The sequence below is a fragment of the Urocampus carinirostris genome, chromosome 19 (assembly GCF_059441175.1).
Source record: "Urocampus carinirostris isolate Australia breed hairy pipefish chromosome 19, RoL_Ucar_1.0, whole genome shotgun sequence".
NCBI lineage: Eukaryota > Metazoa > Chordata > Actinopteri > Syngnathiformes > Syngnathidae > Urocampus > Urocampus carinirostris.
The window spans coordinates 16389533-16413407 of NC_142367.1; the positions used below are offsets into that span (position 1 = coordinate 16389533).

At 41.6% G+C, this 23875-nt stretch overlaps 2 protein-coding genes across 3 annotated transcripts; one reads left to right on the forward strand and one right to left on the reverse strand.

The window, feature by feature from the left end:
• Positions 1 to 167: 167 nt before the first annotated feature.
• On the reverse strand, positions 168 to 11841 carry mrpl38 (mitochondrial ribosomal protein L38). The gene is made up of 9 exons (XM_088323799.1): positions 11732 to 11841; positions 9908 to 10096; positions 8012 to 8143; positions 7738 to 7940; positions 7584 to 7656; positions 7460 to 7505; positions 4658 to 4816; positions 467 to 603; positions 168 to 391 (listed from the first exon to the last, which is right to left on the reverse strand). Exons 1-9 carry the CDS (start codon positions 11814 to 11816, stop codon positions 255 to 257), a joined length of 1161 nt encoding a protein of 386 aa, XP_088179925.1. The 5' UTR covers positions 11817 to 11841; the 3' UTR covers positions 168 to 254.
• trim65 (tripartite motif containing 65) lies at positions 9982 to 23478 on the forward strand. Of its 2 annotated transcripts, none has more exons than XM_088323797.1 (8): positions 9982 to 10133; positions 12804 to 13217; positions 14627 to 14722; positions 14794 to 15024; positions 17883 to 18051; positions 18114 to 18203; positions 20250 to 20467; positions 23025 to 23478. In XM_088323797.1, the coding sequence occupies exons 1-8, from the start codon at positions 10104 to 10106 to the stop codon at positions 23331 to 23333; spliced, it is 1557 nt and encodes a 518-aa protein (XP_088179923.1). In that variant the 5' UTR covers positions 9982 to 10103; the 3' UTR covers positions 23334 to 23478. The 2 variants fall into 2 exon arrangements, with proteins under 2 accessions (XP_088179923.1, XP_088179924.1); XM_088323798.1 differs by lacking the exon at positions 9982 to 10133 and adding an exon at positions 12437 to 12502.
• The last annotated feature ends 397 nt before the right edge of the window (positions 23479 to 23875 follow it).

A 23875-nucleotide genomic window follows, 5' to 3' on the forward strand; every position in this document is an offset into this window, starting at 1 on the left:
ACGATAAAGGACGTTCATTTCAATAGAAAAAGATTATATTGTGATAACATGTGATTTGCTTCAGCATTGGGTACCTATTTCGTGACGTCACGATTGTTTGTAAACAAAACAGTTTTATTATACCGCAGTTTGCATACAAACAGTATTAAGGAAATAATATAACCCAATTTCTTGCCATTCATCTTTATTTGAGCCAGAAACACAAACAAGTGACATTTCTCCTTATTTTGCATTCTTGTCTCCGTGTGAAGTCCTCAGTAGATTCCAAAAGTTTGCTCCTTCTCATCCCGGTATCTGTCCAAGTAGCGCAGCGGCTTCCCTTTAGGGAACTTGACTTGTGGCGGATGGTACACGGGTGGGCGGATGAATTCGAACACGGGTTCCCTCATGTCTGCAGGTGGAGACATCACTCAACATAGACAAAATCTCGGGGCGAGCTAACTTCGGGACACGGGCGGTTACTTACTGAGGGTTTGGTGAAACGTGGCGGTCACAGATTCGTCCCATTGGCACTGGAAGAAGGCCAGACCTGCAGGCGTCATGCTGTCCTGATGCTTTCGGTAGAAGTCCAACGTTTTGAAGGTACGCTCCTCCAGAGAATGACTTCAATTGAAACAATAATGCATTTTTTAACAAATCAAACATCCCCAAAATGACAGGAAATTTGAGCATTGACACTACACCGCTATGAATACGGACGACACATAAAAAAGCATCAGGTCTTATCTCATTCACGCACTATTTTAGTCATGGTACAAGATATGTTAGAGCAGGGGTGTCAAAGTCAAATGGACGGAGGGCCAAATAAAACATTTGGCTACAAGCCGAGGGCCGGACTGTACAATCTTTACTGAAACCAAGATTTAACCTACTGAAAACACAACAAATATATTACAATATGATTGGATAAATAAAGCAATATTTTCTTATGACTCTGTCAGTCATTTTTAATTTCAGCAGGCACAAAATACAAATGTCCTTTATATAAAAAACTCATAACATATCTCATAACAACAACTCATAACCATTTTCTATCATTCAATCATCTGAAATTATTAAAAAGAAATATTGCCTCGAAATACAATAAAATAAAGTGCAAAAATCTCTTGTTACTTAAAACCAATAGCAATCAACACACTGGACCTCATCTGTCCTGCTCAAATGTACATTGACTTTCCTTTCTGGGCTTTCTCTGGGTTAGTGTGAAAAAAAGGAATTACTGATTAACAAATAATAACAATCAAAAGTCATTTTCTCTGCTAAATAGGAGACAATTTTATCAAAAGACTGTTGTCCACATCAAGATCTATTTTCCATGAAAAGCCGAAAAACAAGAAACACTCTCAGGACAGAGTCGGCAAACAAAAACAACATAGTCAACATAGACAATAAAGCTTTAAAATTCCCGAGGGGAACAACAAAAAACAAGACCTTCTTTATGTGCATATTTAACTTTTAAACTTGAACGGAGTAAAAACTTCAAATGTGTAATTGCACAGGAAACATTACTGTATTATTACTGTATTTACATACATTTATATACAGTACTGTATTACTACAACTCTACATTACTTGTTTGAGGCTGACGCTGATACTTGGCAGTGCTTCATCTTTTGCACAAGTTGATGTTGATGGGTATCTGTGGGCTAATTTTTGCTGTTATGCTAATGACTGCTGCTGATCGACTGCTGAATAAATCAAACCGCCTCCCGCTTTGCTCCCGCTCGGCGCGTCCCCGTTGCATTGTGGGAAATGTAGTATTCATGCGTACTGCGGGCTGCTGGCTTGCAGCGGCCTGCGGGCCGGATCTAATAATACATTGATATCGTCACGCGGGCCAGGTAAAACCCTCTCGCGGGCCTAATGTGGCCCGCGGGCCTTGACTCTGACATATGTGTGTTAGAGTATAGAAAATCTTGTTTCTCTTTTTCTCAGCTTAAACTAAGCATTGTAAGTGACAAATGTTTTTATATACCTTATGTTTTTTATATCTTTCAGGTCATCCAAATTACTTCCCACAATGCCATTATCTTCATTCAGTTCAGAACAACAGGATTACTTTCAACAGGGGTCTCTGACTTTTTCCTAGATGAGAGCTACTTTTTGTTGCTAATTAGCGCAAAAGGGACCCGGTTTGATATTCATTTCTATAATCACTAATTGAAATGTCTTTGGCAGCACGGCGGCGCAGTGGTTAGCGCATGTGCGGCACAGTTCCGAGGTCATGGGTTCAAATCCAGCTACCAACCTTCATGTGCGGAGTTTGCATGTTCTCCCCGTGCTTGCGTGGGTTTCCTCCGGGCACTCCGGTTTCCTCCCACATTCCAAAAACATGCATGTCAGGTTGATTGGCCTAACAAAAATCATCCCTAGGTGTGAATGAGCGAGCGAACTGTCTGTCCCTGTGTGCCCTACGACTGGCTGGCAACCGGTTCAGGGTATCCCCTGCCCACAACCCAGAGATGGCTGGGATGGGGTCCAGCACCCCCGCGACCCTACTGAGGATAAGCGGTGCAGATAATGGATGGATGAAATGTCTTTATTGTCATTGATAGCAACGTTGTGAAACATTGTATGAAACGGGGTTGAACATTAGTGCAATGAAAAGAAGGGGGAAATAACATTTAGAAACAACAAAAAAAGGAAAAACCCAAAGTCGCAAGATATGTATTCACAGTTTCGGGCACTCATTTAGGATGGTGGTGGCCCTGGAGAAGAAGCTGTCTCTGAGCCTGTTTGTTCTTTTTTTTAAGGGATCTGTAGCGCCTACCAGAGGGCCACTGGTCAGAGAAGGGGTGGTAAGTGTCCCTCATAATGTTGAGGGCTACGGTATTGCAAGCCGAAAATGTCCCCTGGACTGGGCAGAGAGCAGCGATGATCTTTTGGGCTGTGTTGATTACTCTCTTTATGCTTTATCAGTCTGCTGTCATGCTCCTAACATGTTAATACTATGTTGTTACTATTATTACCAGGTTTATTATTTAGAAGTGGGGTAAATTGACTCAGTCAACCACTGAAACAATCATTTTACGAGATAATCACAATGACCCAGGACTCTTGAGCTATTTTCAGATCAGGTCTGCGGGCACCTAAGCTTTCCTTAGCTTTCCCACGGGCACCATGTTGGAGACGCATGAACTAGAGGTAGGATTAGTCCTAAAAAAAAATCCAACCTGACCCGGCCTGCGAGTTTAAAAGCCTGCACTAACCCAAGCCTGACCATTTAACCCAATATGTCAGACCAAGCCTGAAGTAAACCTGATTTTTCATATTCTATTTGTGAGGACTCGGGAGGAAGAAGGGCGATTTTGGTCGACGAGCGCACACGCCGACGAGTGTGCATGCTGCACGGTGTGGGTCCTCCACAAAGAAAAAGTAACATGGAACAAATGACGAATGAATAATTTTTTTAAAATCCACTAGAGAAACCCGAAGGTAATGATTGAAATTTTAGCTTTGACCTGAATTTCAGAGCCCCTTACATATAAAAAAACATTAAAAAGCCTACTTATATTCAGTGTTCTGGTTTGCCCGCGACCCTGCGTCCTAGACGCATCATTTTTGCTGGGGACGCATTGTGTCAAATCAACGTGCGTCCCCGGGACGCAACTTTTTTGACACAAAATTGTCATTATTCCCCGATTACTAAGATTTACCGCACTCCAAACTTTTCGGCAGGCAGATCCGCTATTGTTGTTTTGGTCTCGCACCGATCTCGGCAAACGAGATCTCGTTGCTTCGAGATGACGTCATTGTTTTGGTGGTTGTCGAGTGAAAGCGAAATATGCCTCCGTAAAAAAACAGTTGGTATTAGGTGCAAATCAACAAAACATTGGTAATTTCTTCAGTGTCGGTAATAAGTCGAAACATAATACAGAAAGCGGTAACAACGGCAATAATTCTGGCACGAAAAAACGGCGGAGAAATTCTTCAGAAGACTGCGATGGCAAGGAAAACACGTGTGTTGAAGCGAACGATTCGACGAAAGATAATAAACAAAAGAATAAAAAAATTGACTAAATTATATTCCTGGTTAAGCTATGAGGAGGATTATAACGGCGGCTACATGTTATGTGATGCGTGCACCCAGCGTGACAAACAAACTGGATTGTATAAATCATTTTGCGATACGAACTTTCAGAAAAGCACATTAGATCGTCACAACGACAATGAAAACCACAAATTAGCTATGGAAATTCCGTTGCTGCAATTGGACCTTGAGAAGGCATTACAACTTTGGCGGGACAGCAAACCACGAAGAATATATGAACTGAAAAATCTGAAGTGATTAAAACTGCATGAATATATAGACTAATATTTCAGCAATATTATTTTGTATAATGTACAATATTTTTGTGAACTGAAAAATCTGAAGTGATAACTGCTTTTTATTACCAATTAAGTGTGATGATTAAAACTGAATGAATATGTAGATTTATATATTTATTTATATATTTGTCGCCGATTTACAATTTCAACCTCGACTTAGATAGATTTTTGAGCATGCAAGTCCCCGGGACCCATCACTTTTCAGAGGTAAAATGAACACTGTATATTGCGTAGTAATCAAAAACAATTGTAAAAATATATAAAATATATAAAAATATATAAAAAAATCAAAATCAAAAATAAGAATATATGTCACTGTGGTGCTTACCATGGCGACGGTCTCAAATCCTCCTGAAAACGGATGGGCTCCTCCTGCTCGAAAAGGACATAAACGTAGCGGTGGTAGCCCGTTCCTCTGGCAGGAAACGGAGGAAGGTAGTGGCACACTTCTTCTCCAGCCTGCAATGCTCCGCCTGGTATGTTTCCGCTATACAAACATCGACACAGTCACAAGTGAGCATTTAGTTAGCAAGCTAACTACCTAGGCGAGCATCTAGGTTGCTATCTAGCCAAGTTTCATCCTAATTGCAACCAGTCGAGCAAAAACTGATCTTTTACCTACTTTCCAGTTAGGTTCAGAAGGGAAAAGTCAGCATCTACCTAGCAAGCTGGTTAATCGACATTTCGTTCTGTGTACATTGTTACACAGAATGACAATACAAGGAAATTATTATTATTATTATTATTATTAACTAGGTGAACATCTAGGTGGCTAGCTATATAGCTAGAAAGCTAGTTTTCTCCACATTCCAGCCAGCCAAGTAAAAAATGTTCTGTGGCATAATTTCCCAACAATGGTTGACAATGAATAAGAAAAAGGTTCGTACATCCATCCATTATCTGCGCCGCTTATCCAGCGGGGTTGCTGGAGCCCATCCCAGCCATCGAGCAGTGGGCAGGGGAAACCCTGAACTGGTTGCCAGCCAGTCGCAGGACACACAGAGACAGACAAGTCACTCACTCATTCACACCTAGGGACAATTTGCACCGGCCAAAAAACCTGACATGCATGTTTTTGGAATGTGGGAGGAAACCGGAGTGCCCGGAGGAAACCCACGCAAGCACGGGGAGAACATGCAAACTCCAAACAGAAAGGTTCGATCTCATGACCGATGAACTGTGACGCACACGCGCTAACCACTGCTCCGCCGTGCTGGTAGGTTTGTACATGTTGATGAGTATTTAAAGCAGAAACAAGTGCTGAAACTATTCAAAATCAGGTATAAGGGGAGGAGAAGCACGAGGGTTTTGTGGGCTAAGCCCCAATATTCCACAATTTTTTAGAACATTGATATGTTTTCAATTTTGTATTTTACACACAAAAATAGGGAAAAATATTTTATAAATATATATATGTATACACATGTATATATATTTCGTTAAATTATTATTTATATCTTATTATTAGATAGTTAATATATTTTTTACGTAATTATTAAAACATTAAATAAATTATTTAGAAAACAATCTAATAATTGTAAAAAAAAAAAAAAAACACCAACAAAACAAGATTAGATTAAAAAGTCAAAAAAGACCCAAATGTGCGTATCCAAACAGCAAATTAAAAGGGTTGTTTTAAGTTGTGATAGCAACATCCACCACCAGATGGCACACATGCCCTGGTTTTGCTCACACTTAATTGGCTATTGGATTCTAATATCCTAAAAATGGAGACCTAACGTTTTTATCTAAATATATACAGCTCAAGCATGGAAATTTACTACTAATTTATTGTATTTATAAATTATTTTATAGTATTCATTTATCTAAAAAAAACATTGGAAATAACCTTGTAAAAAAGCTAAAGAAAAAAAGAAAATAAATAAAACATCCTTAGATTTAGGTTTGAAAAAATGAAATTTTTGTTGAAGGGTTGTTTTAAGTTGTGATAGCAACATCCACCACTAGATGACACACATGCCCTTGTTTTGCTCACTGGACTGGCTCGTTGATTGCAATATATACGGCTTCAGCATGGAAAGTTACTAGTAATTTATTGTATTGATAAATTATTATTTAGTAATCATTTATTCAAAAAATAAAATAAATAAAAACACTGGAAATAACCTTGTAAAAAAGCTGAAGGAAAAAAAGAAAAAACATCCTTGGATTTAGGTTTGAAAAAATGTAATTTTTGTAGAGTTTTTTTCGTTGTAATATCACCATCCACCACCAGATGGCAGACATACCGTGGTTGTGCTTCAACTGGCTCTTGGATTGCATTATCTTTTAAGTGGACTTATATATACTACAGTGGAACCTCGGTTCTCGACCATAATCCGTTCCAGAACCCTGTTCGACAACCGATTTGTTCCATCACCGAAATAATTTTCCCCATTAAAAATAATGTAAATCGTTTTAATCCGTTCTAACACCCTGAATGTTTACCTTGAATGTTTAACGTAAACATAAAGCTAACCCAGGCTAATCGTACGTTCGCGTTATCGTAATCTTCCGTACGAAAGATTACGCTAACATGAACGTGTAAAAATAATAAAATCAGGTCGTTTACAAGTCATTTAGCACCCGGGTCATTGGAAAAGGGGCTCCGTTCCAACACCCTCAATGTTGGGCTCCGTTCCAACAACCTGAATGTTTAAACTTAAAGCTAACCCAGGCTAATCGTACGTTCGCGTTATCGTAATCTTATGAATAGGATTTCTTACCTTTGTGGTGGTCAGCAGAAGGCGCTCGCACACCTCCTTCACATTTGGCTATTATTTCTTTCTTAAATGCAATAGTTGTACGCACTACTTTTCTTTTTTCACTTGTAGAAACTTTGCTGCTTGCACTGACTTTCTTCGGAGGCATAATAAGGGGCTAAAACACCCGTACGCCGCTCAGCATCGCACCCTAGCGTACGCACTCGCGCATTACCGGCGTTCGAACTCTGATTTTTTTGACCGAACGGCGAAGCAAGAATTTCTCGAAATTTTTGGTCGGACTCCGATTTGTTCGAACTGAGAGGCGTTCGAAAACCGAGGTTCCACTGTATATTTATTTGAAAATACTAATCAAGAATGTGAGACTTTAGAAAGAAATACAAAAAAAATAATAATTGATAACTTACACAAGCCAGTGCAGGTATTCAGCTTCATTATCAAGAAGATGTTCATCTGAAACGCACAGAAAAATAGATTTTATATTCAATATTTCGTGTATTAGTGCAGTTTGTGTTGATATGGGCGGCCCACCTGGCGAGGTGAGCAGAAGAGTCCAGAGGGAACCCTCCTCTGCCTTGAAGTTAACAGCAGGAGGAGAAGCAGCCTGGTTCAGGAAGTAAAGGAATGAATCTTATGAAAAGATATGACTTTTGAATCCAAATTTCCAATTGTCATCAGTTTTTACCTGCGCCGGCGTCAGCTCGTTTCCAAAATGGACCCGAGCGCTGGTTTCCTGTCCGTAGCAGACTTGGAGCGGGATTTGAGGCAGGAAATAGGCCTTGGGAAAAAGATCCTTGAAGACCCCGTAGTGGTCCGCCAACCTCCTGATGTGATACGGGCCGCTGCTCTCTTCCCATGCCGCGTGAACTTCGTCCAAGGATATCTTGACTTCGAGGAAGAAGGGGGAAAATAAATCCTCGAGTGAAATGCGCAAAATCTTCCGTGTGGGAAGTACGTACACGTCCGTAAGCGACACTCCCTCTCCAGTTCCACGTTCTTCTTGTTCTCCTTCATCACCTGCTTCCTCTCCCTCACTTGAATTTTTCTAGGGACTCTATGCCGAGGGAGTCCGATGTTGACTCGCTCCACACCTGAAGAAAAGGGAAAAAAAACCAGACTGCTAGATGGCACGGTATGCTCTAATGCAGGGGTGTCAAATAGGCGGGGCGCGGGTTGGATCAGGCCCGCTAAGGGATTAAATCCGGACCGCGAGGAAACGCTGAAGGAAGCGCAAGAGAAAAACGAGCTGCAGGTTGAAATATGTCCAATTGATGTTGCCAAAGCCAGGTGTATCTCACAATCGCTGTACTTGTATCTCTCTCGCTCTCTGTTTTCATGTGGGGGAGCAAAACAGCCTGGAGAGGGATGGGCACTGCCACGCTGTACTTGCTACACCACCTACGCCCCTACAACCCTGGTAGTTGAGGGATCTGTGAATGTGATCTCTCTCTCTCTCCTTCTCTCCTTCCCTCCCTTTTTCTATCACTATCTCTCTCTCTTTCACTCTCCCCGTCTCTCTTTTTCCATTTCTTTCTTCCTCTTTGTCTCTTTCTCTCTGTGTGTCTTATTACCTTCTTGTCCTTTTTTCCTTTTCTCTTTCTCTCTCTCTCTTGCTTTCCCCTTCTCTCTTTCTCTACTTCTCTCTATTTCTCTTTGGATGTATTTCTTTCTCTCATTTCTTTCCCCCTCTCTCACTATTTCTCTTTTTATCTCTTGTTTCTCAAATTCTCTCTCTCTCTCTCTCTTTCTCTCCCTTTTCTCCCTTTCTCTCTTTCTTTGTCCCACCCTCTCTTTCTCTTATTTCTTTCTTTCTCTTTTTCTTTCTCTCTTATCTACTTGTCCGGACGCTGAGAGATTGTTTGTTCTATCGTGTGGCCCCCCGAGGTTAAATGAGTTTTAAACATCTAATGCGAACGAAAACCAGTGAAACTGAGCACAGCGAAGCAGCAAGATGCAAGACAAACATGGCGGCGACTTTTAGGTAGGGATTCCACTATGTGAAAGGAACACAAATTTCTCCACCGATGAATTCTTTATAAAGATTAACATTGGTATAATATTATGTTCATGTATTTGGGCCCTAATCCATTTTTTTTAACTGAATGAAAGTTTTTGTACCACTAGGAGGCACTAAATATTACACACCGTCCTTTTAGGGAAATTTAAATACAAATTTCCAATTTCTCCATTCAAAAGCAAAAGTGTGAATCACATATTTTGGAGAGAATATATCTGATTTACTTGGTTAATTTTTGTGTGTGCATTTATCAAGACATGTCATTATTGGTTAAATTGTGAATATATTCGTTTTTTTTCGACATCTCTCCCCATAAAACTTTTTAGTGAAAATTAAAAAAAATGAAGGTTAACAAAAATTAAGTAATATGTAGTTTCCATTTTCAGTTGCAGGAAGTTCTTACCATTAAAATACACGACTTGGAAACCCTACCTAGATTTTTTTTCTGCATGGCCCACAATAAATGTCCATAATTGCTACATAATATCTGCACTTATACACATTTCATAGTGCCCTCTTTAGGTGTAACATGCCCTGTCCTGTAGGGGGCAATGACGCTTCATAGGACACGCCATACAAACTAATGCCATCTGCGGTTAATCACAAGGGAATAAGAAATGCAATGGCAAAGCAGAGCTCCCAGAGAGCAGTGTCCGCATCATTTTTAAGCAGACATGATTAGAAACATGGCAACAATTTCAATCCTTTACAATCACTTAACCCAAAAATCAAGCACTTTTCCATCATTGAAACCACAATCATAAAATTCAAGCATTTTCATGGTTTTTAAACGCCCGTAAGAATCCTGAATGCCTGTAAATTCCTTGAAATCCCTCACCGTGTTCGGGATCTTCGTTCTCCATATGGCCCTGGTAGGTTTTCCACCAGACCTTCTTTCTTCTCTGCTCTTCAGCTGCCCGGAAATATCGGTTATAGCTGCGATATTTCTCCAACGTGTCGATGTTTTCAACGTCCACCCCGTCGTTCGGCAGGGGGCCTAGAGGGGGACGCCGTCGACACAGGAACCCTGAAAAATGGGAAGGAGAACATCTGCAGTTGGAATTGTAAGAAGACATGTCTTAACCTTTGTTTTGAACGGTTTATTATAAATGAGTGGGGGTCTCAGGACACATTAATCATCCAATTGAGTAGATATCAGGGGTTCAAAATAAGATGGTTAAAAGGGGGCGGGGCTAAGCTGCTCTGGGGCACGACCAACAAGAAATTTGGTGGGGGGGTGGGGTTAATGATTGTTTTGCCATTATCCCATTAGAGCGCAGGTGTCAAACAGGCGGCCTGCGGGCCAGATCAGGCCCACTAGGGGATTGAATCCGGCCCGCGAGACAACACTCAGAGAAGCGCAAGAGAAAAACAAGCTGCAGGTTGAAATATGTCAACTTGATGTTGCCAAAGCCAGGTGCCTCTCACAAAGACACTGTACTTGTATTTATTTCTCTCTCTCTCTCTCTCTCTTCCTTCTGACACTCTCTGTCTCTTTCACTATCCGTGTCTCTCTTTTTCCCTTCCTTTGTTGCTCTCTGTCACTTTCTCTCTCTGTGTCTTTTTAACTTATTTTGCTCTAACTTCTTTTTTTCCTTTTTCTCTCTTTACTCTCTCTTTTCCTACCCTTCACGCTTTCTTTTCTCTTTTCTCTCCCTCTGTCTTTCTATTTCTCTTTAGATTTCTTTCTCCCTCTCCCTTTCTTTCCCCCTCTTTCACAACTTCTCTTTTTATCTCTTTTGTTTCTCACGCTCTCTCCCTCTCTCTCTTTCTTTCTTTCTTTGTCCCACCCTCTCTCCTTTTCCCTCCCTCTTTCTCTTATTTCTTAATCTCTCTTTTTCTTTCTCTTTAATCTACTAATCGGGCCCCCGACAGAATGTTTGTTCTATCGTGTGGCCCCCCGGGTTAAAATGAGTTAGACACCCCTGCATTAGAGTGACTATAATTTATATCAGGCATGTCCAACCCTTAATAAATATCGGAGGATTTGGGGGGAAAAAAAGTGGGTCTCTAGGTCTTTTCTCTCAAAAGATGTTTTTTTAAAAAAATAATGCAAACCAAATGCCCTCTCCGGCCGCTAGATGGCAGTATTGTGTTGATGCCCTTGCAACATCCAATACACTTTGGTCATCCTGGAAGGGGATAACCTCATGCGCGGCCCCTTCTCAAGGTTTCTTCATTCTCCTCATGTTGAGGTTTTTGAGTTTTTCCTTGCCCTCGTGTAGGTTTTAGATCAGGGGATGCTGTAATAGTAGTCTGTACAGGTCTTTGAGACTTTTTGTGATTGGGGGACATTCAGATATACATATCCTGACTTTGTATAATATGGTGAGTTGGTACAGGCGTAAAACTGCATTTACTCAAATGTTAGAATAAACTATTTAACACAATAAATGCCAACAAAAATACAGCCCCTATTGTTTGTGGATAACGTGTTTATAAAAGCATAATAGCCAAAACATTTGAGTTGACAGTCTTTTACTGACACGGTCCATTATAATATACATATAAATGCAACTACTTCCAACATTAATTTCGATTGCATTATGCTCGTATTCCAAAGCAAGTCGAGACAATGCGGACGCAGATTATACGCCCCCACGCAGTATGCAACAGAAGAAAAAACATTAAAAAGGTACATACGATATATTAATGAGTATACCTGTAGTGACAAAATTCCTGGCTTTATTTGACCTTAAGTCAAGCAAAATCCTTAGTATATGAGAAGATACTGTGCGCAGCGCCATCTTGGATGAACAACAAATCTACGGCGGCCGAGAAAGGACAACGCTCTTACTGTCAAAGTTTACTAAGGGAATAGGTTAGAGAGTATAAATGATACATAAAAGAAACTACAATTATAATGCTATTAATGTTATCATAAAAAATATTTATTGGTCAATAATTAAGATGAATAAATTCTATTTTAGGCAGCATGGCGGCGCAGTGGTTAGCGCTTGTGCGACACAGTTCATGTCATGGGAACCTCCTGCGTGGGTTCAAATCCAGCTCCAGACTTCCTGTGCGGAGTTTGTATGTTCTCCCCGTGCTTGCGTGGGTTTCCTCCGGGCACTCCGGTTTCCTCCCACGTTCCAAAAAAAAAAACATGCATTTCAGGTGAATTGGCCGGTCCAAATTGTCCATAGGTGTGAATGAGCGAATGAGTTGTCTGTCCCTGTGTGCCCTGCGATTGGCTGGCAACCAGTTCAGGGTGTCCCCTGCCCACTGCCCGGAGATGGCTGGGATGGGCTCCAGCCCCCCCGCGACCCTAATGAGGATAAGCGGTACGGCTAATGAGATGAGATGAGAATTCTATTTTACGATTTTGAAATTTGCCTGATAGTACTTGAATGCATCATGTTGACGTCAGCAGGAAACAGTCATCAGTCGCTGTCATTCGTCTTGAATGGATGCGCTGGAAATTCGGCAAAAGGTAGTTATGATTTATATCAATACTTTTTCGGGAGACAAATCGGTAACGATTGTGTAATAGCGTATGTTTTATTGTGTTTTTTTGTTCACAAGCGCTGAAGCTCATGCATAAGGCAGGATTGTGTGTGCTAACCGCGCCTCTCGTATTCAGATGCTTTGTTGTTGGTATCAATATAGAGACTGTAGATAACCGATTTTTGGTTGGTTTTAACTCCATTTAAATCATTTTCTACCATGCATTACAGATAATGCTGCAGCTATGACAATCACAAGTCAATTCTTTTTGTTTTGCCTCCCTGCAGATGGATTCTCAGAGCTCCAACCTGACTTGTGCCATCTGTCTGGAGCGCTTCCATATTCCTGTCACCATCCAATGCGGTCACTCCTTCTGTGAGAAGTGCATCACCACCCACTGGGACAACCAAAGCCGCTTGGACATCGGACCTGCCTGTCCCCTCTGCAACGAGAAGTTTGCCATCAGGCCCACCGTTAAGCGAAACGTGTCCCTGTCCCTCCTGACCGAAGCCGCCAACAGTAACACCGGCCCGTCCCTGAAAGACAAGGAGGACGGAGGTTCCTTGGTCTGCAAAAGCCATCTCAAACCTTTGGTTTATTACTGCAAACAGGATAAAGTATCAGTGTGCTGTGAGTGTGCCATCAAGGAGTGCAAGAACCATGACAAGGATTTGTTGGAGATGGAAAAGAAGAACCAGAAGGTATGAATTGTAATTTTTTTTTTTCTATAATAGACCCCCGGGATATAGCGTCCCCGCCTTACGATGTTTTCACTCTACGATGGCACTTTCTTAGCTATCGTTAGGAATTAAACATTAAAATGTACCGTTTACCAAATTGTTCGAATTAATTATCCGACTCCATTAACCAAACACAACTTACATTCACCTAACAATGCGTGCTCATTTCTTGATGGAAAAATGAACAAGAGACCGGCATTTCCACACGAGGGAAGATTTAATTTCTTAAACAAATTAACTAAGTCAACTCCATCAAAATGGCCGAATTAGCCGAATTCGATCTTCTGCTTCCTTCTCTCGGCCCACGTTTTTTCCGCAAGCTGGTGTGCCGGCTCCTCCCATGAGCGTACCAGGAAAGCCCCCACGTAGGGTCCACCCCTTCGCCTCGATATCTGGAAAAACCCAAAACAACACCAAGAGTTTCTCATCAGGGCCTTGTTCTCCAAACATGGCCTGCCGTCCTTCGTCAGAGTCCTGTTATCAAAATTCCCCAGCCAAAACATTCCGCATTTGGAACAGCGTGACCTGAAGCCCACTCAGGGAAAATCTTCATTGCACTCGATAAATGTAACTTTGTATTTAATCGTATAAAATCTTTTATAGTAAAATGTTTAAAATCCTTCAATATACAACGTCAACAAAGATTTATTTTGCGTCTGGCTGCTATTGGTGGACCATGTAAAATGCTGACCTGCTATTGGTTCCCCAACTATGCCTTTTCATCTCTTATTTCAGTTCAGAATATTGTATCTATGATGCAATACTGTCCTCTTTTGTGTACTGTATTCCCTCTTGGTCCCAAGGCTTGCAGTGAGAATCAAAAACTATAGAAACAAAGCGTGTGTTACTAAGAAATACAAACAAGGCACATCATATGCTACCCTTGCTTAGTTGAATGTTCGTAACCAATCCACAATCGTGACTATTATTAAAAATGAAAAGGCAATTAAAGAAACACAGTCTTGTAGGGGCAAGTGTAATGTTTAAAATCAGTTTCGATCTGAATCCCCATCTACTCCTTCCATTGCATCCACCCACTACTCCACTCGACCAGCTCAAATTATATAACACCCAAGGTAAATAAAACGTAAATTTTCCTTTACATGTCTAATGATTTTGAATGTTATTTGATCCTATACACGGATATTACACATAAGTAATGCTTACTGTAATTTATTTTGTTATTTTGATAGTTTGTCTGTGGTACCAGGGGTTCAGAAAGCATGAGCTACGCACTACTATAGGTTACTATCCCCCACCATACGTCAATTTTACTTAAGAGTTCCCCACTTCAGAACCGATTCATGTCTTATCCCGGGGTCTACTGTATCTTGAATGTATTTGCTCTAACTAGCTTAATCATTATGCAGAGGTTACTAGAAAAGAAGAATGAAGAGAAGACCAAACTCATTGAAGAAACCAAGCAAAGCATCCGCAAACTCACTGAAAATATCAACCAAGCAAAGGTAAAGCGTACTGTTCAGCATAAATTCGGAATCCACCTTTACTTATTATAATTTTTCCTTTCAAAATTCAGGAGGCCATGCAGCAGACATCCAATCGGGTCACGGCGAAGTTCTCCACCGCCATAAAAATCCTTTCCGAGCGGCAGGAGGCCACCGAGCTCTTCATGGAACAGCAGAAAGAGGCGGCCGTATCCGAGGCAACGGCGCGATTATCTGACCTGGAGGAGAACGTCCGACGGTTGAGCGAGAGCCGGGACAAGATGGCGGCTTTACACAGTCTGTCCGACAGGGAGCTCATCAAGGTTTGGGACGGCTTCGCGTTGGTGGGCTTTCATTCATATATGTAAATCACTCAGTGTCAGGGGGACAGGACCAGATCGGAGGCAGGAGGCAGGAAGGATGAACTCAATCGCGTAACGACCAGATACTTTTATTAAGGAAATAAAAGTCGTCCAACACTCAGGGACAAAACAAAACAAAAACAGGCTTACAGACAATCAGGAACTCAGACTAGGGATACTCACAAAACAGGCTTTTACTCAAAACGTGCAAACACAGGTTTCCTCCGAATCAAACAAAACAGGACAGAGCAAAACAGAACAGAAAATGCAATGAACCAGCCGCCCGCAATACCCACAACCCACCCTTAAGAAGCCCACACGCAAATTAGACGATCTGCTCCAGCCGGTGCCCAGGGGGCGGGGCTGGCCGGTCGCCACGGCGACCATGCCGGACATGACACTCAGTGCCCTTAAACAAGGCAGATGTTGAATTAATGAATGAATGAAAACTTAAGTTGGACACCGTTTGATCTCGTCTTGCAATCCGTTCCAAAGCTTGACTCCACACACAGACACAGACATACTTTTCCTGGTGGTTCTCACCTTTAGGATTAGGAATTCACGACAGCCCCTTAAGTTATAAATTCCCTCTTTCCGAATGAATAATTTAAGGATGTTTTCTGGCACTATGTTTTTGTTGACCTTAAATAGCAGTTGTGCAGTGAACATTTTTCTAAATCATCTAATTTTAATAATTTGGACTGCATCAATAAAATATTAGTATGATCTCGATATCCTACCCTGTGTATGGTCCTAATTGCACGTTTTTGAAAGATTAAAAGGCGCTGTAGTGAACTTTTGTAATGATTGCCCCAGACTTCTGCACAATATGTATGGCAGAACTAGAGAACAATATAATAAATACAATGCATTCTAGTTCAAAATGAATTTGGCTTTATTAATTATTGAAAAGCTTTTAGATACTTTAGTTTGTATGTGTCTGATGTGTGTTTTCCAGCTTAATTTATTGTCTGTTATGACCCCTAAAAACTTAATTTCTGATACAGCGTCTATTGCAGCACCATCCATTTTACTTCTAAATCTTGATCTGCCTTACATAGTTATCATTTGAATAGAAAATGTTAGTGTCGTCTGCAAATATTACTATTTTCAATAGTTTTGAAACATTAAAAATATCGTTAATATATAAATTGAATAACTTTGGACCTAGGATAGAACCCTGTGGTACTCCACAACAGATGTCCAAGTATTCAGATCACAACTCTCCTATTTTTACATATTGCTTCCTCCCCGTCAAATAACTTTGAATCCATTGCAAAGCCACAACCCTGATGCCATATCTTTCCAGTTTTTTTTTTTTAGATGTTCTAGATGTTGACCGAACCTATTTAATACCCCATGACAAAACAGCTTTAACATGACAAAACAAGAAAGAAAATGACAAACGAAAGATTGTGGACAAAATAACATCAGTGCCATGTAGAGGTAAGGTCGGGCCTAAATAAAACCCAGCCCGATCAGACTTGGGCCCGCGGGTATTAAAGCCTGAACCATCCTGAGCCTGACCAATTAGCCTACATTTTTGCAATTTATTTGTGAGGACTCTGGAGGAGGAAGGGTGATTTTGGCTGACTCTGCCTATACCCCCGCCCAGACGAGCGCACACGCCTATTAGCACATGTGCCAATCAGCGTGCAGACGAGTGGCACGCTGTGCTGCGTGGATTCTCCACAAAGATAAAGAAACAAAGAACAACGACAGGTGGATAATTGTTTTAGGAAAAGTCAGCGAGAGAGAAGCCCAGCTGGAACACAATGATTGACATTCTAGACCCGATGCAAATTTTAGGAAGGGCTCAGGCTTAAGATTTTACCTCTAGTGCCATGTTGGATAGACTTTGAAATACAGTGCAGGCAGACTCACTATTTGCAATCTAACAAATGCATGAACGTAGGACAGTGCCGGATATGTTAGAACACTAATTCTAACTGAACAAAACATGAAAGTTGGACAACGCAGGGTATGTTTGAGCACTAGCTAACTCTAACCGAACAAAACATGAAAGTACGACAACACAGGATATGTCGGGACTATTAGCTGTTGTTGGAAACATAAAGTTGTGACTGTACAAAACATGAAAGGAGAACAACCCAGTCGGAACACTAACTGAATAAAAAGATGAAAGGAGGGACTGCACAGTAGATATTGGAACTAAAGGATTTTATACATTTTACTATAAAGGATTTTATACGATTAAATACAAGTTACATTTATCGAGTGCAATGAAGATTTTAACCAAGTAGGCTGTTGATAACAGGACTCTGACGCAGGACGGCAGGCATTGTTTGGAGAAGTTATTTTGAGTTTTTCCAGACATCGGGGCGAGGTGGTGGAGCCCACGTGGGGGCTTTCCTGGCACGCCCATGGGAGGAGCCGGCACACCAGCTTGCGGAAGCATGGGTCGAGGAGAGAAGCAAAAAGATAGAGAGAGGAGGCTTGACAGAGACTCGAGCGACACTAATTCGGCCATATATTCGATGGAGTTCACTTAGTTAAATTGTTTAAGAAATGAAATCTCCCCCCCGTGTGGAAATGCCGGTCTCTTGTTTATTTTTCCATCAAGAAACGAGCGCGCATTGGTGAATGTAGGTTGTGTTTGGTTAATGAAGTCAGATAACTAATTGGAACAATTTGGTAAACGGTACATTTTAATATTAAATTCCTAACAGAACGGAACACTAATGAACTCTCAAAAACTACACAGGTTTTTGTACATATTGCTTGATTTTCGAACCATGTGCCTTGAAAGTGTAGTAATTAATTCGTAAATGAACCACATTGAATAATCTCCCCTGTAGGAATCTGCACTCACAGAAATCCCACTTCTCAAAACGATCCCCTCCGACGTAACGCCCCACCTGCAGGATCAACTAAGCGGCATCACTGAAGTTCTGACCCGAATCACCAAACTGGTGACCGAGGACCTTGAAAGAGCCGTCTGTAGCGTTGTGGGTCAGGACATAGAAGGTAAATCCAGAGCGTCCCCCGCATATTTATTTCTGGGCACATTCTCAAGACCTGTCCACCAGGTTCAGCTCAGGAGAAGAGGCCGGTTCTGGCCGTGGTTCCGAGCCCGGCTGCTACAAGTCACTCCGGCGGGAGAGAGGGCCTTACTGCTTGTAAGTCTGATTCTTAAAACCGGATACTGTAATCCCTCGCTACTTCTCCTTTGTACTTTGTATCCCGTGATCTGTCATCCCCGATCACAAATTGCTACGAGCAAGGTCCAAGGACCACATTTTATGCTGACCTAGGGGTTCTTTTTTGGCGCAGCAAAAAGTGAACTGCACTCATGTGGCCATGATAAGTTATCCCTGATCGCATATCGCTGCGAGCGGGGACCCTCAAGATGCAATACTGTCTGGCCAGCTGACTTTTTTTCCCGTGCCATTATTCCTGCTTAAAATGAACTGCACCTGTGTGGCCTCAATCCATTAGACCGGATAAATATGGCTGCCAGCAGGGATTGTCAGATTGCAATTTTTGTTGTTTAAAATGAACTGCACCTGTGTGGCCTCAATCCATTAGACCAGATAAATATGGCTGCCAGCAGGGATTGTCAGATTGCAATTTTTTTATTTAAAATGAACTGCACCTGTGCGGCCTCAATCCATTAGACCGGATAAATATGGCTGCCAGCAGGGATTGTCAGATTGCAATTGTTTTTATTTAAAATGAACTGCACCTGTGTGGCCTCAATGTATTAGACCGGATATATATGGCTGCCATCAGGGATTGTCAGATTGCAATTTTTTTTAATCTAAAATGAACTGGACCTGTGTGGCCTCAATCCATTAGACTGGATAAATATGGCTGCCAGCAGGGATTGTCAGATTGCAATTTTTTTTTAAATTTAAAATGAACTGCACCTTGTGGCCTCAATCCGTTAGACCGGATAAATATGGCTACCAGCAGGGATTGTCAAATTGCATTTTTTTTTAATTTAAAATGAACTGCACCTATGTGGCTGTGATCTATTAGACCAAATTGTATAGTGCTGCAGTGCGAACTTTAGTCGGGCCCAGTGGCCCCTTTTTGTTGTTGCAGTATTCCAGCCTAAAAGGAACTGCACCTGTTTGGCTTCATTATCCACAATCACAAATTGCTTTGAGCGGGGACTGGCAAAAGGCACTTTTGTTGGGTGGCTTGCCGTTTCTTGCCCACCTTAAAATAAATTCACGGTTATGGCTGTGATCCATCATCCCTGGTCGACTACTGCTGAGAACAGCTGCCGGCAAAGCCTCTTTTTTCCAGTTTGGGCAGCTAAATCGTGCCATCGTGGTCCACCTAAAATGGACCGCACTGTTTTGGCCGCGATCTATTATCTACTTAAGTGATATTTATTTGTTTAGCCCTTTATCACAAAAAGTCTCAAAGGGCTGGACAGAGCACAACAACAACAAACACTAGTGAAATATAACATTAGCTATATAAAATATTGTTGAGGAAACGGGAATATATTAAGCTAAATATGGTAAAGGTAAATTTGGTTTACATAGAATCAAAATGCCAAATATGATTATATCAATGTTAGTAATATTGTAATGTAAAATTCATACTCGGATAAAAAAAAAAAACTCTAAGGGAGGCAGACCGAAACTAGATGAATAGCTAGTAAGGAGGCCAAAATTTAGCTTGATAACTATCAGAAAAATGTCAAATATTAGCTTGATTGCTTGCAGAAAAAAAAAAGATAGGTATCTAGCTTGCTAAATTGCAAAAAATATAGGGTGATAGCTCTTGAGTATTGCTCAGAGCGGGGCCCGAGAGAGAATGTGTGGCAGCTTTTTTCTTTCCACCTGAAATGAGATGCAATGTATTGGCCACGACCCATTATCCCTGGCAGACTTTTGCTGAGAGCAGTGGCCAGCAGAGCGCATTTCGTTTCCAGTCAGGGCCTATTGTCTCATTCATTAGCCTCTAGTTCTTTTTTCTGTTCTTTACGCCTAAAATGAACAGCCCCCGTGCAGCCGCGATCCATTATCCCCAGTTGACCGTTGCTGCAAGCAAGGGCTGGCAAGAGCGCATGTTCAAAACGGTATGCAGGCTACTTTGGAGATTTCCACATATCGCTATGGTTTCTAGTTGACATTAATTGTGTTAAATGAGGGATTAGAGAACATTTTAAAAGTAAAGGAAGGAAAAAAAATTGTTTCTCACCCCAGACAGATGCTCTCTGACGTTCGACCCCAGCACGGCAAACGGCAATCTGCTTCTGTCGCTCGACAATCGCAGAGCGGAGCATCTGACGACGGGTTTGCGGCCGGTGAGCGAGCACGAATCTCGATTCGATCACACCTGGCAGGTGCTGTGCGCGCAGGGATTCAGACACGGACAACACTACTGGGAGCTGGAGATGTCCAAACCTTGGGCCTACGTAGGGGTATGCACCTTCTCCACATTCCTAGCTTGAATAAAGTAGACCCCCGGGATCAGATATTAATCCATTCTGGGGAGGGGACTGATAGGTTGGTCGTTTTGCTTGTAACATTTCTCATAATTCACTGTGTGAATATAACTTGTTTTATATTCATAAACATAAAAACAATTTTTCACACACACACACACACACACACACACACACACACACACACACTAAGTAACGTTTCAATAATCAGTCTAATTGCATCTCTTGTACGTTTATCAGTCTTGTACTCTTTTATTTTGAAGTCGCATTTCCGGTGTATTTTTCTGTTTCCTGTGTGAATAAAGTTAACTACACACACGGGAGGGGCCAGTGCTGCCGAGGTCGGGACAGTGCTCTCCCGCTTGGGAAATTTATTTACCTTAATGTTTGTTTTTATTTGAGTAATTCTGCCAACATAGAGTTTATATAAGATTTAACTTTAACAGGATTCTAGGGTGAAATTGTCATATAGAAATCTATGGTAATTAACTGATGATTTCGGAACCCCTGGTGCTCCAGATGAAAACCTTCAACAAAATACTATTTAACCCCTTCCTCATTTCTGTGTTTTTTGCATATGTATCACCAGGGTTGTGGGTAGGGTTACTTTAACTTGATTACTTTCAATTACTTTTGGATTACTCCAATACCAAATATGCTAATAAAAGACAAAAGAAACTAAATATGAATAAAATGACTCCATTTTGTGCTGGCTTGGGGAGTAACGGAACACATGGAACGGCAAAAATGGTGTTGGCAAGCTGTTTGGATTTATTTTCATTTTGTTTCTGTCGCATTTTATGTTAGCTTTGCCGGAGATCAAAGCCAGGAGAGAAAGCTTACCACGTGTTGTGAGTCATCATTTTATTCATATTTAGTTTCTTTTGTCTTTTATTAGCATATTTGGTATTGGAGTCATCCAAAAGTCATTGAAAGTAATCAAAATAAAGTAACCCTACCCAACCCTGTGTATCACTCACAAAGGTTTCAGATCATCAAACCAATTTTAATATCACACTGATAAAACCCAGAGAAATACAAAATACAGTTTTGAAATGTTAATTCCATTCATTGAGGCACAAATAAATCAAAGCCATCTGGCGCTATGTGAAAAACCTATATAGCGAGTTGGGCCACCTTTGGCAGCGATAACAGAAATCAAACGTGAGGGATAATAGGTAATAAGTCTTTCACAACGCTGTGGAGAAATTTTGGCCCACTCTTCTTTGCAAAGTTGCTTCAAATCTGCCATGTTGAAGGGTTTTCTAGCATGTACAGCCCGTTTAAGGTCACACCACAGCATCTCAAATGGATTTCAATCCGGATTTTGGCTTGGCCAATCCGGAAGCTTCATTTTGTGCCCAATTTACCTTTCAAAGGCAATTATTCTACAAAAATATTTCAAAAATATCACAGACAAAATACAAAAATACTACTATGGAAATACTAGAAAGACAGACACTTTATTCATCCCCGTAGGGAAATTCACACTTCCAGCAGTATCCTTTTGTTGTTTATTAACAGATTAACAGGATGGCCTCGGGGTGCTGTGTTGTAGTTTAGCAACAACGGAGTGGATGACGTCACACGCTAGTCCAAAAGTTCGACGTCCCTGCGGTAGATGGAAATCTTTGTGCCCAGGGTTACACCACCTCGTGTTTACGTAGATAGCGAGTCCATCTCCTCTCCGCTTCCCGCAGGCTTTCGTGTCTCTGTCTAACAGGGCTGAAGATGGGTAGCTCCGGGTAGCTCCATATTAGCGTCCGGTATGCTAGACGTTAGCCACGTTTCCATAAAACACAGCAAACTGCACTCCCTGTGCGCTTTGATGTTTTTCACCAGCTCAGCCAGTTCGTCAGTCTTATTTGGTAGAGAGTTCACATTTACTATGATTACGGACGGTACCGAAGACTTATAACGCCGCTAGCCGCTTAGCTAGCTCAGACTCTGTATCCCCTCATCACGCCGGCACGAGAATTCTTCAGGGCAAGGAGTTGAATCCTCGAATAAACCCATTTTTGTGCGTTGAAACGATAGGATAGAAAGTAATCCAAAGTGTAGTTGGCAAACGGGACGAAGAACAGATAGAAGCAGACACTTAAAACGATAACGCACAAAAGTGCGAAATAACAAGGAGCTGCTGGAAAGCCTGCCGCTTTGATCTATGATAATACAAAACAAATCTTACTACAGAAAAATTACATAAATACTAAAAAAGTAGTGCTTAAAACAGGGACTTACTACATCATTTTGATTGTTAGAGTTTTAAAATCAAATTGATGAAACGAATCTATGATTCCATAGGACCTGCCATACTAACTAATGCCAGCCGCTGTTAATCATGAGGGAAGAAATGCAATCGCGAAGCGAAGCCACCAGAGATGAGTGTTGGCGTCATTTTTAAGCTGATTTGTTTTGAAACTCGGGGATAATTTGAACCATTTAAACTCCTTGAAAACACAACTTTAAAATTCAAGCATATTGAAGGATTTCGAGCACCCTGAATATGACCGTCTCCCTGTTTCCTCCCCAGGTGACTTATAACAGCATCCCCAGGAAAGAGAAAGGTCGCCGGTGCATGCTGGGTATGAACGAGGTGTCTTGGAGCTTGCAGCTGGACGAGCGGCAGCTCAGCGCTTGGCATAACGCCCGCAAAGAAACTCTGGCGGGTTCGTCCCGGCACGGTCGCATCGGCGTGCTGCTGGACTGCGACGCAGGGGCGCTTACCTTTTTCGGGGACGGACACTTGAGGCTGCACGCCTTCCATTATCCCTTCGCACAGGAACTCTTCCCCGCTTGCTGGATCGGGGAAGGGGTGAGCGTCACGCTCTGCTCTCCCTGATTTCTATTGGAATAGAATAGAATCTACCTTTATTGCCATTGTTACAACATGGGATATATTGTGACAACGAAATTGGAGATGGCACTCCAGTTCCACATTTTACAGTGAGGATAAGGAAAACAAAGAGATAAAGGAACAAAGAAGATGTTTGTACTGTCCTTGTTGTATAGGCTTTGTTTTCCTCCGGAGGGGGGTGTATGAGGGGGTGAGGGACAGACAGAGATGGGCGAATCCAACTAGATATTTGATCTTACTGTACACACGGTCCAGTGTTTTTTTCTCTAATTGCTCAGTCCACGTATTGAATGGATTTGGTAAGTACAGTCCTTAAACATGCCCGATTAAATTCGCCGGCTGTTTATTGATAGCAGCGGGCAGGAGATTTAGCGCTATGCTAACGCTAGTATCCGGTGGAACGTTAGCATCCGGTGGAACGTGAACAGCAAGCACAATGACCACAGTTAGCTCTCTCGGTAGATAGAAGGGTCTACACGATACTGCTAGAAACTCTATATCGAGTGAGCAGTGTGTGTCAATGATTC

Coding starts and splice junctions, on each gene's coding strand:
- trim65 (XM_088323797.1), top strand. CDS start 10,104: ATGGGAAGGAGAACATCTGCAGTTGGAATT. Junction 10,134..12,803: donor GAACATCTGCAGTTGGAATT/GTAAGAAGACAT, acceptor GCCTCCCTGCAG/ATGGATTCTCAGAGCTCCAA. Junction 13,218..14,626: donor TGGAAAAGAAGAACCAGAAG/GTATGAATTGTA, acceptor ATCATTATGCAG/AGGTTACTAGAAAAGAAGAA.
- mrpl38 (XM_088323799.1), bottom strand. CDS start 11,816: ATGGCGCTGCGCACAGTATCTTCTCATATACTAAGGATTTTGCTTGAC. Junction 10,097..11,731: donor CAGGAATTTTGTCACTACAG/GTATACTCATTA, acceptor CCCATTTTTCAG/GGTTCCTGTGTCGACGGCGT. Junction 8,144..9,907: donor GAACGAAGATCCCGAACACG/GTGAGGGATTTC, acceptor CCTTTTCTTCAG/GTGTGGAGCGAGTCAACATC.